This window comes from Chiloscyllium punctatum, chromosome 6, assembly GCF_047496795.1.
Source record: "Chiloscyllium punctatum isolate Juve2018m chromosome 6, sChiPun1.3, whole genome shotgun sequence".
In the NCBI taxonomy this organism is placed as follows: Eukaryota; Metazoa; Chordata; class Chondrichthyes; order Orectolobiformes; family Hemiscylliidae; genus Chiloscyllium; species Chiloscyllium punctatum.
Window position 1 is genome coordinate 85,615,300 of NC_092744.1, and position 13,261 is coordinate 85,628,560.

General features: G+C 44.2%; 1 protein-coding gene across 4 annotated transcripts in view; it reads left to right on the plus strand.

The window, feature by feature from the left end:
- Nucleotides 1-11,109, plus strand: part of LOC140479178 (lactosylceramide 4-alpha-galactosyltransferase-like) — a 30,527-nt gene extending 19,418 nt beyond the window's left edge. For all 4 annotated transcript variants that reach the window (XM_072573187.1, XM_072573188.1, XM_072573186.1 and 1 more), the window contains 2 exons: nucleotides 1,645-2,153; nucleotides 7,499-11,109. In XM_072573187.1, the coding sequence (XP_072429288.1) occupies nucleotides 1,671-2,153; nucleotides 7,499-8,089 (1,074 nt within the window). In that variant the 5' untranslated portion in view covers nucleotides 1,645-1,670 and the 3' untranslated portion in view covers nucleotides 8,090-11,109. The remainder of the gene's footprint in view (nucleotides 1-1,644; nucleotides 2,154-7,498) is intronic.
- The last annotated feature ends 2,152 nt before the right edge of the window (nucleotides 11,110-13,261 follow it).

A 13,261-nucleotide genomic window follows, 5' to 3' on the forward strand; every position in this document is an offset into this window, starting at 1 on the left:
GCTTCATAATGGCATTAGTTAGTTCACAGGAAGGAGAGAGAATGCATGAAGGGTTTTTTTTTGGTTTGGCAAGATGTGATGAGTGCTGCAGGGTTTGTGCTGGGGTCTCAACTGTTTCCAAAGTATGCCAATGACTTTGGATGAAAAGATTGAAGATATAGTCATTAACGTTGCTGATGAGAAAGATATAAGAAGAGAACAAGTTGGCAGAAAGCCATAAGAGCCTGAAGGAGGAAAGAGATTGGTTAAGAGGATGGAGCAATTGGAATATAATGTAGGAAAGTGAGAACATAATCCCTCTCACAAGAAATGCAAAAGCAGTATACTATTTTGATGGACTGAGTTTGCAAAAACTCTGAAGTGCAGAAGGATCTAACTGTCTTGGTAGATGAGTCACAAAAAGATGGCATGCTAGTACAGCCATTGAAGATAAATGAAATTAAGCCGTTTATTGCAAGTGGAAAGGAATATAAAAGTAAGGAAGTTTTCCCACAATTGTGTAGGACATTTATGAGACTACATCAGGGATACTTTGTCCATCTTTGGTCTCCCCTATTAGGGAAGGACATAACTGCATTGTTGTTGGTATGGCAAAGATTTGCTCAGCTGTCTGAGTTAAGGCAAAGTACTGTGGATGTTGGACATGTGGAATGTACACAGAGAGAGTACTGGAAGAACTCAGCAGGTCTGGCAACATCTGTGGAGAGAAAAACATTTAATGTTTTGAGTCCAGTATGACTCTTATCCAGAGTTTTCTCCTACAGATTTAAAACACAAACTTCCATTTCTTTCTCCTTCAATTTTAGATTAGATTCCTTACAGTATGGAGACAGGCCCTTTGGCCCAACTAGCCCACACCGACACACACCAGACTCATTCCCCTACTTTTACCTCTGACTAACGCACCTATCACTATGGGCAATTTAGCATGGCTAATTCACCCAACCTGCACATCTTTGGATTGTGGGAAGGAACCAGATCACCCCGAGGAAACCCACACAGACACGGGGAGAATGTGCAAACTCCACACAGACAGTCACCCGAGGTGGGACATGGACCCGGGTCCCTGGTGCCGTGAGGCAGCAGTGCTAACCACTGAGCCATCATGTTGCCTCAATGATGCCAGATCTGCTGAGTTTCTCCAGAGCTCTCTGTATCCGAGTTATATTCACTGTGTTCAGAAGAATAAAAAGCAATTTGATTGAAACATAAGATTCTGAAGGATTCAAGGGGATGGACTCTGGGAAATCATTTCCACTATTTGGGAAATCAAGGCCTTTGGTGAACAGCCTCAGGATAAGGACTTCACTCAATGGATCGTGAACATTTGCAGTTTTATATCCCAGAGGGTGCTCCATGATTGATATTTCTAATGCTGAAATAGTCAGACTTATCGTCTTACAGGGAATTAGGGGGGAATGTGGAGTGGGAAGGAAAGTGGAATTGAAACCCAAGATCAGCCATAATTGTATTACAAGATGGAGCAGGCTGGGTTGGTCCGATGTCTCCTTCTGGTTGTATTACCTGTGCTCTTATGTTCCATTTGCTACTTACTGAAATGCTTTGCTTTTGAGCTTGTAAGTGTTCCCAAGTATGAGTGTATGAACTGAACTGTTTATAATTGACAATTCTTTCTTCTCACAGTGATCATTACAGAACTATCTTCAGTGATGAAGGGTATTGCAAAATTTGCAGTATTTTTCCTCATGCTGGTATTTGCTCTTGCTGCCTACTTGCTTTTAATTCCCTCTTTGAATGAGACAATTTTAAAATTAAGTGAGTTGCCAAATACACTGGCAAGCTACATGGGCAATCCAGTTGGCACTGACCGAATTAAATTACCGACATCAAGCTCCACAGTGAGTGTGAAATACCCACACCCATCCACAGACCCGGGAATCATGTTTCTACAGACGTCCAGTCAACTCAACCCTTCCTCACTGGCCATGTGTGGCATCGAATCAGCAGCTAGACTCAACCCAAACAAACCAGTTTATTACTTCATGAAAGCATTCAATGGGAACATATCTGGGTATCAAGAACCTGAGTACAAAGGCATCCGTCTGCTTTCTTCATTCAACAACGTAATCATCTTGCCCTTGAATCCTAAAGAATTGTTCAACAACACACCCTTAGCTGGATGGTATGAGAAGGTAAGGAGTTTTATAGAACTGGCTGCTTGATTTTATGAATGGTAAAAGCTGCTCATGTCCATCAATCTGAAAAATTAATAGTAAACTTTACACTGACAAACTAAGTCCCTGTTTCTATGTGGACGATGATGGATAATGCTGAATTGGATGTCCTGTGGGTTTTAAATTAAAATATAAACAGGAAGTAGCATCTGTGTAGAGAGAAAAATGGGATTACTTTGAGTCCAATTTAACTTCATCAGAAGAAAACCCAATTCCAGATTCAAAATATGAGCTCGGTTTCTTTCCCTACATTTGCTGCCAGACTTGAGGAGTTTTTCCATCAACTTTTATTTCTACTTCAAATCTCCAGCATCTGCACTATTTTGCTTTGTTTTTTGATATGTTTTGCAATCAAGTTCGGAACAGATTTGTTTCGTGGTTTGAATGCTGTGGGCAAAGGAAAGATTTCAGGCAATCGTGTGAGAAGTCCAGTGAGGCCAAATTCAATGCTGGTGGCACCTCACTCCATGTTTTGTGCAGTCATTGAGAGATAAAGTGAGCTTGTGACCTCCAGGTTGGAGCCTAGGTTTCAAAGTCTCAGGGCACGATCCATGGGTATCGACTACACACCCATACACACACAGAGACACACACACACACATACACACATACAAACACACAACAGACGCACACACACACCATATCTACCGATATTGGCTTTCAAGATGCTCAGCCTTTATGACCCCTTGTGGTACTTTTCCATTCCATTTACAGGATGTTTCTGCACTTCAGTGTTATCCCTCGGGCAGCCCCGCTAACTCTCATTGAAATGCTGCATCAAGGACACTATGAGCTCAGGAACAGGTTAGGTTGTTAATCAGACGTGTTGGGTAAGAATTGGTGAAAAGTCCTGCTGGATCTCATGGTGTGAATCATGGAAAAACATGACACAACTCACACTTACCCAACAAAATGTCAAACACAGAAGGTGTGGCTTAGGCAGTGGATCTCAGGGGAACCATTCCTGGGAGAATGGTAGCAGTTTCAACTGGTGACTGACCTCGTTCATCAAAGACATAGAGATGCAGAAGAACCAGGATCAATTCTTTTCTTTATCCATTAAATGGAGACTCAGAGTCTGCAGAAAGTCAGGATTGAAGTCAATTCATGAGTGAGAGAGGGAAAGAGACTCAATCAGTTCGGTGAGTATACATTGGGAAGAAACAAACCATTTGGGTCCCAGTTGTACCTACAGGAAAGGTTTTTTCCAAAATTAGAATTTCTATTTAACTCTGTGTACACACACTGTCTATACCATATCTGGCTATACCACAATGCAGTGACTTTGCCCATGATCTTCCTTCTGAGACTTACCTTTGCCATCTACATCATTGATATCCATCCCTGTAAATCCATCAGGATTATTTCCAACATCTGAGGGGGTTCTTGCTCTACCGCTATTGAATTCCATTCCTTTTGTCTGCTTTATCTGTCAGCCTCGCTCTTTCTCACTGGGAACAGGATGACCATGTCCTACACTGAGCTCTCCTATGCCACCTCCTCTTGCTATGTAATATGAAGCATTTCCAATTGTTCCACAAGCATGGCAGCTTTTAATCTAGAGCAAGTTCACCTGGAGATAGTCCTCCTGCTGCTGGTGATTCTGGGGACACACCATTGATTCCAGATTCCCCCAGGTTCTGTAAGTGTAGGACAATGCTGGCTTCCAATCTCCTACCAGAAGAGACAAGGGGCTTGGAAATGCAGCCAGGAGCAATTTCACACCAATGGCAGTTCATTGGCTCACGTCCAGTGTAATTAACTTAAAATCACGCAAACCAGCATGGTCACTGTGATCAGGCAGCTGTTCAAAGTGTGGAGGAAGAAATTACAGTCAGTCTCTGGTATTTTCTCAGCTCCTTTCACTGTCCAAGCTTATCAGTCAATCCAGATCAGTCATAATTTCGAATTTCACATTTGGCACACATTCTAGTTCAAGCCAGTCTCACTTCATTCATTGGAATTATTACACTGCTGCTCACATTCAAATTAATGACAGCATGCCAATGTTAACATGTCAACAACTGTTGTAGTTTGATGTTTATCATTTGTAAAGTAGCATTGGTTCCCAATAAACCCTGGAGAAGAAACATTGAGTTTTAGAGTTGTGCAGTTTTAATTATTCTATCGGCTACAGGTCAGTGTTTCTCCAAAAATCCTCCACTGTCTTCTATTATTTGTAAACCTTTTCCAGAACTGGATTTTGATGAAGACATGGGACTTTCCTGGTGGCAGTCTTTTAGTGTTTGAAATGAGCAGTCACCCTGACATACAAATTGGAAAATCCCAGCTACTTAAATACTTGAGTGTTGGGATGAAACCCACTGATTGTTTATGATCCAGTTTAAGTTTCTAGTCAATAATCTAACAATCGGTCTAGTTTATAAAGTGGAGATCGGCAGTTTTCTCTTCACGAGAACTGTATTTGTAGAGTTTTCAGGGCTGAGTTCAGAGCCATGCTGTTCCCCTTCAAGTTCACTGTCGGGGGTGAGGGTTGATGTAGACATATGAGCCTTGTGTTCTGGGGCTGTGAATTTAAACCTCGGGCAAAATGAGCAGATTAATCTGAAGTCAGTCTGACAGTGAGCAGTGGGGGATTGTTTGTCAGAGATCAAAGGAAAACTGGATGTTTTTCACTGGGAAGTAGGTACAAGATATTTACACTTAGACAGACATGAGTATAAAGACCCAAATGTGAAGTCTGTTTTCTCAAGAAAGCTTGAAATGATGTAAGAAAATCAGAAATAGGAGCAGAAAAGGACATTCACTCCCTTAAGCCAGTCAACATAACCATGGTGTGATGTGATTGCACTGGATAGAGTGCAAAGAAGATTGACCAGGATGTTGCCTGGTCTGGAGAGTTTCAGTGATGAAGAGAGATTGGACAGACTGCTGTTGTTTTGCTGGAGCAAAGAGATAGAAGGGGGACATGATTGAGATGGAGGAGAAAGTGAGGACCGCGGGTGCTGGAGATCAGAGTTGAGAGTGTGGTGCTGGGAAAGAACAGCAGGTCAGGCAGCATCTGAGGAGCAGGAGAATTGACATTTCAGGCATAAGCCCTTGATCAGGAAGGAGGCTTGTGGGCCGGAATGGCTGAGAGATAAATGGGAGAGGGGCTGGGGCTGGAGGGAAGGTTGCTGGGAATGCAATAGGCAGATGAAGGTGGGGGAAGAAGGTGATAGGTCAGAGAGGAGGGTGGAATGGATGGATGGGAAAGACAATGGGCAGATCAAGAGGGTGGTGCCAAGTTGGAAGCTTGAAACTGGGATAAGGTGGGGGGAGGGAAATGAGGAAACTGGGGAAATCCAATTAGTCCCATGTGGTTGCAGGGTCCGAAATGGAAGATGAGGCATTCTTCCTCCAGGCGGCAGGTGGTTAGGGTTTGGCGATGGAGGAGACCCAGAACCTGCATAGTCCTTGCTGGAGTGGGAGGGGGAGTTGAAGTGTTCAGCCACAAGGCGGTGGGGTTGGTTGGTGCAGGTGTCCTGGAAATGTTCCCTGAAATGATCCATAAGTTGGCGTCCTCTCTCCCAGAGGAGAGGAGATCACATCGGGTGCAACGGATACAGTAGATGACATTGATGGAGGTACAAGTATATTTCTGTTGGATGTGGAGGCCTTTGTGACCTTGGACGGAGGTGAGGGGTGAGGTATGGGTGCAGGTTTTGCACTTCCTGCAGTAGTGGCTAGGGAAGAAGCCGATAGTGGGGTGAGGTCTGGTGGTGGGGTGGGGGGGGGGAGGGAGAGTGCATGGATCTGACAAGGGATACACAGGGAGAATGGTCTCTCCAGATCGCTGATAGAGGTGGGGAAGGAAATATGTCCCTAGTGTCGGGGTCTGTTTGTAGGTGACGGAAGTGGCAGAAGATGATGCGATGATGCGACCATCCCCCACCTTTTCCTCCCCTGCATCAATTACTGTATCAGTGCTACCTCATGCTCCCACGAGGAGGTTTAACAGTTCATCGACTTCATTAATACCTTTTACCCCAACCTCAAATTCACCTGGACCATCTTGGAGACTTCCATTCCCTTCCTGGACCTCTCCATCTCCATCTCAGGTAACTGACTAACCACGGACATCTACTACCAACCCACAGACTCACACAGCTGCCTGGACTATACCTTCTTCCACCCTGTCACTGATAAAAATGCCATCCCTTATTCCCAATTCCTCTGCTTCAACCACATCTTTTCCCAGGATGACAATTCCACCAGAGTAAATCCCAGATGGCTTCCTTTTTCAAAGACCACAATTGCCCTAACCACTCGACGGTGCCCTCCAGTGCATCTCCTCCACCTCCTGCTCCTCTGTCATAGGACCCCACTCCTCCCAACACAACAAGGACAGACCCCCCCCCCCCCCCAAGTCCTTACCTTCCACCCCACGAACATCCGGAAATATCACATCATCCTCCAACAGATCCTGGGCCTCCTTCATTGCGAAACTCGAACCACTCGATGCCGAATCTTCTGCACTGGAACCCTACATCTACATGGGATTAATACAGGTTTCACCAGTTTTCTCATTTCCCTTATCCCACCTTATCCCAATCCCAAGTGTCCAACTGGGCACCACCCTCTTGACCTGTCCATCATCTTTCCCATCTATCCGCTCCACCCTCCTCTCCGACCTATCACATTCACCCCCACCTACATCTACCTATCATATTCCCAGCTACCTTCCCCCCCAGCCCCAACCCCTCTCCCATTTATCTCACAGCTCGCTGGCCCAGAAGCCTCATTCGTGATGAAGGGCTTTTGCCTGAAGCCTCGATTCTCCTGCTCCTCAGATGCTTCCTGACCTGCTGTGCTTTTCCAGCACCATAGTCATGATTGAAATGTATACAATTATGAGGGAGATGTGTCATTCTTTCAGCTATTCACTGGAAATTTGATCCTTTTTGGCAGGAAATTGGTCAGAAATCCACACTGGATTCCCACTCAATCTCGAGCCTGAGTGGGTAGTTTTGTATCTGTTTAAATGAAAGTTTTATTAGATGTTTCGCTGTGGTGTGGTTCTCAGGACACTGGCTCTTGTGGTTGAAGTTGGAGACTGTGCTGGGAGCAATGGGGAAAGAGGCTGCAGCTTTTCTCCATTGAAAGAGTGTGCAGGTTTAAGACTGAACTAGCCCAGGTTCCCATCTCCTCAAGGCCCACCTTGCAGCCTGTTACAAAGTGCTCTCAGGAATTGGTGCACAACCAATGAGCATTGTGTGGAGGGAGAGGACAATATTTGGAGGGAGGGGTGATTTAAAACATCAAACTCGTAATTGATGAACCTCTATTCTATATATTTACAGGTAGATCCCAGCAAGGAAAGGTACTGGTTCCATGTACTCGCCGATGGCTGTCGGCTAGCCTTGCTGTGGAAGTATGGAGGCATCTATCTGGACACGGATATCATTTCAATCAAACCCTTGGAATTCCGAAACTTTATCGGTGCAGAATCAATACATTTTGCGAATAATGCAGCTTTGGGATTTAACCGCTCTCATTCTTATGTCGAGAGTTGCTTGAGGGATTTTGTTGAGAAATTCAATGGAGCAACTTGGGGCCATCAGGGTCCTAGACTCATAACCCGGATGGTGAAGAAATGGTGTGGAACTGACAATCTTGCAAGCCTATTCAACAAAGGATGCAAAGGGATTATGTTCTTGTCTGACAACTGGTTTTACCCGATTCCATTCAACAATTGGAAAAACTACTTTGAAAAAAATCGATGGAACAAAAACAATGATGATATTGAAAAGGAATTCTCAAAGACGAAAGGGGTACATATTTGGAGTTTTTTATCAAGTCGGCAAAAAATTCCAATCAGAGGAAGTCACTCTTTACTCGAATACTTCTTCAGTACATACTGTCCAAGCACATATGAAACTCTCCCAAAATAGTGTGTGCTGTGAGTGTCAGTTTACATATTGCTTTGAATTTTTCCTACTAAATAACTACCTGTAACAAACCAATCATGATGGGTGGCTCTCAACCTCATCTTACTCTATCTTCATCTGGATCTTTCTACTGTCTTTCAGGCATAGAATGGAAGGGGACAAGTGGGATCCTGCCTCGAGTTTTCCTCTCTAACTTTCTCCCATCTTACCCCATCACCTGCTCCCTCCTTCCCCCAAATAATCCTGGAAACCATCTCCCATTTTAATAAAAAGTAAAAGACTGCAGATGCAGGAAATGTGAAACAAACACCAAGAGCACGGGAGAAACTGAGCAAAGGAGTTCTGGACCCAACGCTGTTTCTCTTCCTCCACGGATGCTGAGAAATATGCTGAGCTCCTCCCACATTCTCTGTCTGCTTTTATTTTTTGTAAAGCTATGTTCAATGTGCTGGGAAATTGTGCAGTAAAAATTACCAAGATACTCTGGCCCTTAGGTTTTGTCACTGGGCTAATAACTTAAAGGTACGGGTGAATAGCATGTGGACATGGGGTAAACTCCCACCATGGAACTTAAATTCAGTTAATTAACTTGGATTGAATGATTGCTCTAAAAATCCATTTGGTCTAAGAATGTCTTCAGGGAGAGAAATCTGCCAACCTTACTTGGTCTGGCCTAGGTGTGACTCCATAGCCATTTCTCTGATATGGCCTAGTGAGCTACTTACTCCATCATATTAAACCACTACAAAGCTTAGAAAAAGGAATGAAACCAGACAGACCACAGACATTGCCCCAGCCGGTGTTAACATCCAGAACTATAGTGCGAGCTCTATCCAGCCTATAAACTCCTTCTTACTAACATCTGTGGATTTGTGCAAAGTGGGAGACTGTCTCACTGACCTATGGTTCCCCATGGTAGGATGATGAAGAAGGTGAAGTTGCATGGGGTCCAGGGTGTAAGAGCTATGTGGATAGAGTACTGGCTGCACATTCTCCCTGTGTCTATGTGGGTTTCGTCTGGGTACTCTGGTTTCCTCCCACAGTCCAAAGATGTGTACGTCAGGTGAATTGGCCATGCTAAATTGCTCCTCATGTTAGGTGCATTAGTCCGAGGGAAATGGGTCTGGGTGAGGTACTCTTTGGACGGTCGGTGTGGACGTGTTTGGCCGAAGGGTCTCTTTCCACCCTGCAGGGAATCTAATCTAATCTGAAATAAACAGGAAACAGAGAGTAGTAGTGGAAGGAAGTTTCTCAAAATGGAGAATCCATACTGGGACCACTGTTGTTTGAGATATATGTAAATGATTTGGAGGAAGGTATAGGGGATCTGCTTAACAAGTTTGCAGATGACACTAAGATTGTTGGAGTAGCAGACAGTGAAGGGGACTGTCAGAGAATACAGCAGATTATAGATAGTTTGGAGAGTTGAGCAGAGAAAAGGCAGATGGAGTTCTATCCAGGCAAATGGGAGGTGATGCATTTTGGAACATCCAATGCAAGAGCAAACTGTACAGTAAATGGAAAAGCCCTGGGGAAAATTGATGTACAGAGAGAACTGGGTGTTCACATCCATTGTACCCTGAAGGAGGCAATGCAGGTCAATAGAGTGGTCAAGAAGGCATTTGGCATGCTTTCGTTCAAGAAACAGAGTATTGAGCACAAAAGTTGGCACGTCATGTTACAGTTGTATAAGACTTTGGTTCAGCCAGATTTGGAATACTGTGTTTAGTTCTGGTCGCCACCTTACCAAAAGGATGTGGTTGCTTTGGAGAGGATGCAGAGGAGGTTGCTGGTATGGAGGGCTCTAGCTATGAAGAGAGGTTGAGTAGATTAGGAATATTTTCTTTAGAAAGACGGAGTTTATGGGGGGACTGACTGAGGTCTACAAAATTATGAGAGTTAAAGACAGGGTGGATAGCAAAAAGGTTTTTCCCAGAATGTGGACTCTCAATTACTCAGGGTCACGAGTTCAAAGTGAGAGGTTTAGGGGAGATGTGTATGAGAAGTTCTTTACACAGAGGGTGGTGGGTGCCTGGAATGTGTTGCCAGTGGAGGTGGTAGGTGCAGGCATGACTGCATCATTTAAGTTGTATCTAGACAGATACATGAATGGGGAGGGAGCAGAGGGATAAAGACCATTAGGTAAAAGGTGATAGGTTTAGATAGAGGATCTGGATCACTGCATGCTTGGAGGGCCGAAGGACTTATTCCTGTGCTGTAATGTTCTTTGTACACGTAGAATTATACCTTACACACAGTGTCCCTGACACCACCATCAGCATCCTCAGCTCTGACCTATCCCACTCACTGTGGTGTACATTGGGAAAGAGTTGCCCTGGAAAGAATGTCCTGCTCACTACTATGTAATGGCCTCCTTTGCTCAGCCAATGAGCCAATGTTCCTCGGTGTTGAACACCATGTCGAGTGAGCACTGAAGTAGATAAGGGCACACAGTGAGGCATGGGGGATTTCAATGTCTACCACCAACTACTGATTGTGTTGGAGAAAGTGAGGACTGCAGATGCTGGAGATCAGAGCTGAAAAACGTGTTGCTGGAAAAGCGCAGCAGATTGTGTCGATCAAGTCTTAAAAGCTCTAACTGCTAGACTGAGCCAGCAGCAGGTGGAGAGAGAGAGCTAACAAGAGGAAGAAATCTACTTGAACACAACTTCATCACTGCCCCTGTGGCGGATGTATGTGTCCATGACAGTATCACTAGAGATGTACAGGTACATTGTCTTTGCTTGAAGAATACCCTCTATCATGTTGTGAAGCGCAGTCCGATTGTCAACAAGTCAGATTTTGAATACACCTGGCATCTCAAAACTGGGCACCATGAGGCACTGTGGGACATCAGCATCAGGAGAATTATATTGAACCATAATCAGTATCATCATAACCTGAATAATCCCCATCCTGCCATGAGCACTAAGGATTCAAACTGATTCAACAAAAAATGTAGGAGGATAGAAGGTAATTTTCTGTATGGTTGGTAATGGAGCACAGTGAGGATACAGTGTACAGTGATGGGGGGGTGGGGTGGGAATGGGGGGAGGGGAGGGCAGTGACTGACTTTGAGAGTGCCTGAGCTAAGATGATGGGATGTCAGGAGGTCATCCATTCTTGCTGCAGGAATGTTGTTCTGCAGCATTTCAATACTTTACAAGGACTCCTGAGTAATTTGGTGAGTTTACAGCTCTACCTCAGTTTCTCTGTCAGAATTCTGGCCCATCATTTTCCAGCAGGTGTCATGGGGAAAAGGAAATGGGAATCCAACCTTCTGTTTTTTTTTCACCCAGGACTTAATCTTCTCTTGAACAATACCTGGTGTTACTTTCTGCTCAGTAAATACTGAGATCTGATCAGGGACAATTAATGTTTGAATCTCTATCGTTCTGATTTACAACCTCAGGGATTTTCATGGACCTCTCTCTTGGTGGAATCCCACAAGCACTGTGTTCCACCATCTGTGGTTAATGACTATATCAGGGATTGATGGAATCGGGGGTTTATGTTAGCAATGCTGCCTATACGGACAATAATGTTATACCTGACACTGAAAATGGGATCTGAATGTCACTTTGATCTGCAAGATTCTTTGTAAGATGCATTTATGAAAGCACATTTGAAGGACAAATATATTTCTATATGTTTATTTTTGTTTCAAATATTCTGAGCTTATATCTTATCCTGGTGGAGAATAAGGTGCTGTCTTTTCAACTGTTGTAAAAGTTTAGATTCCTACGTTGTATATTTGGATTAATCTGTTACCAGGTGATAAATCAATCTATTTTTAAAAATGGCTACAGGATTGATGAGTATATGCAAATCTCTACTGATGATTTTGATTCAATAAATTGGATTATAAAGGGTGGAATTTATTTGTCCCCATTTTTGTTTTCTTGATTCACAAGATCTGGGTGTAACGTGTTGTGTCAATATTTAGTGAACATCCCGAGTTGACGTCTTGAACTCCTGCAGCTCATTTGTGTAGGGACTTCAGGAATATTAAATTGAGTCAACAGTTTAAAAGATGGTACTTAACATTCCCATCATGGCTTTTAAAGGGTTGTTCTCATGAGCACAGAAATGAACACAAACAATGAGAGTAACCTGATCTGGATGCTACTCTGTCAGTGTTCTTCCACTGATGGGCTGGAAACAGTGGATATCCGTATACATTATCATTTGACTCGCTACAAAGGCATTGGGGCCAGGGAATGATGGTGTTGACATCTTCAGCTTTCAAAGGACAAAGTGATTTGTAGAGCCACTCTCACGGCAGAGGCGTGACCATGCCTGAACATAATGGACTGTTAGAGTAAGGAAGCAACTTGGTGTCAATAGTGTCTCAGTAGGTAGCACTGTATACTTCTGGGTTTGATAAATATCCACCCCTTGGGTTTGTGCAATTAGTCTAGGCTGACGCTCCAGTGGCACTGAGGGAAGGCCTTCTTTTGGATGAGGAAACCATGATAAAGAGAGAGTTAGAGTACATCAGCCTTACTGGCCCAGAAAATAATCCAGTGGCATCAATTTTCTCAATTTCTGGCAGTGTTTCACTCAGTGAGATTCATGTTGAATGGTCTACCATGACCCTTGTCAGTTTTTCACAAACAATCTTCAGCCTGTTAATGATGCAACCAGTCTCCCTGACATCCATCCCATTGGAGTCAGGTGATGGGAGAAGTGGAAGTTCTCCCAGCTTCTGGGACTTTGCCAGCATTTGGAGCCACATCAGTTCCTGCAAGCTGGGAACAGCCCCTCACTCTGTGGTTCTGCCTCATTATTCCAGAGGGAAGTGCCCAGAAAGGGAAGCTCACACCCCATTTCACTGACAGGGATTGGGAGGTGCTGGTGGACAGTGCCTTCTCCTGCTGGCATCCTCTCACCACAGACATGGTCAGTCTGGATGTAGTTGGAGGCCTAGGGAGTGCAGTCTCTCAGGTTGAATGTAATGTCTGGGAGTACAGACAGAGCTGAATGATCTTCTGTACTTTGCAAGGATAAGGGCATATTTTGTTTCTGCTACACACTGTCACAGGGCAATCACTTACTTTAAATATGTCACTGCATACGTCTCTCATCAGGGCTCGTGGATCACCACGCTAACTATTGTAAGGCTCATTTTTCCCTCAATAGCTCCCACCTACCACATTGTCCCAAACTATTAGC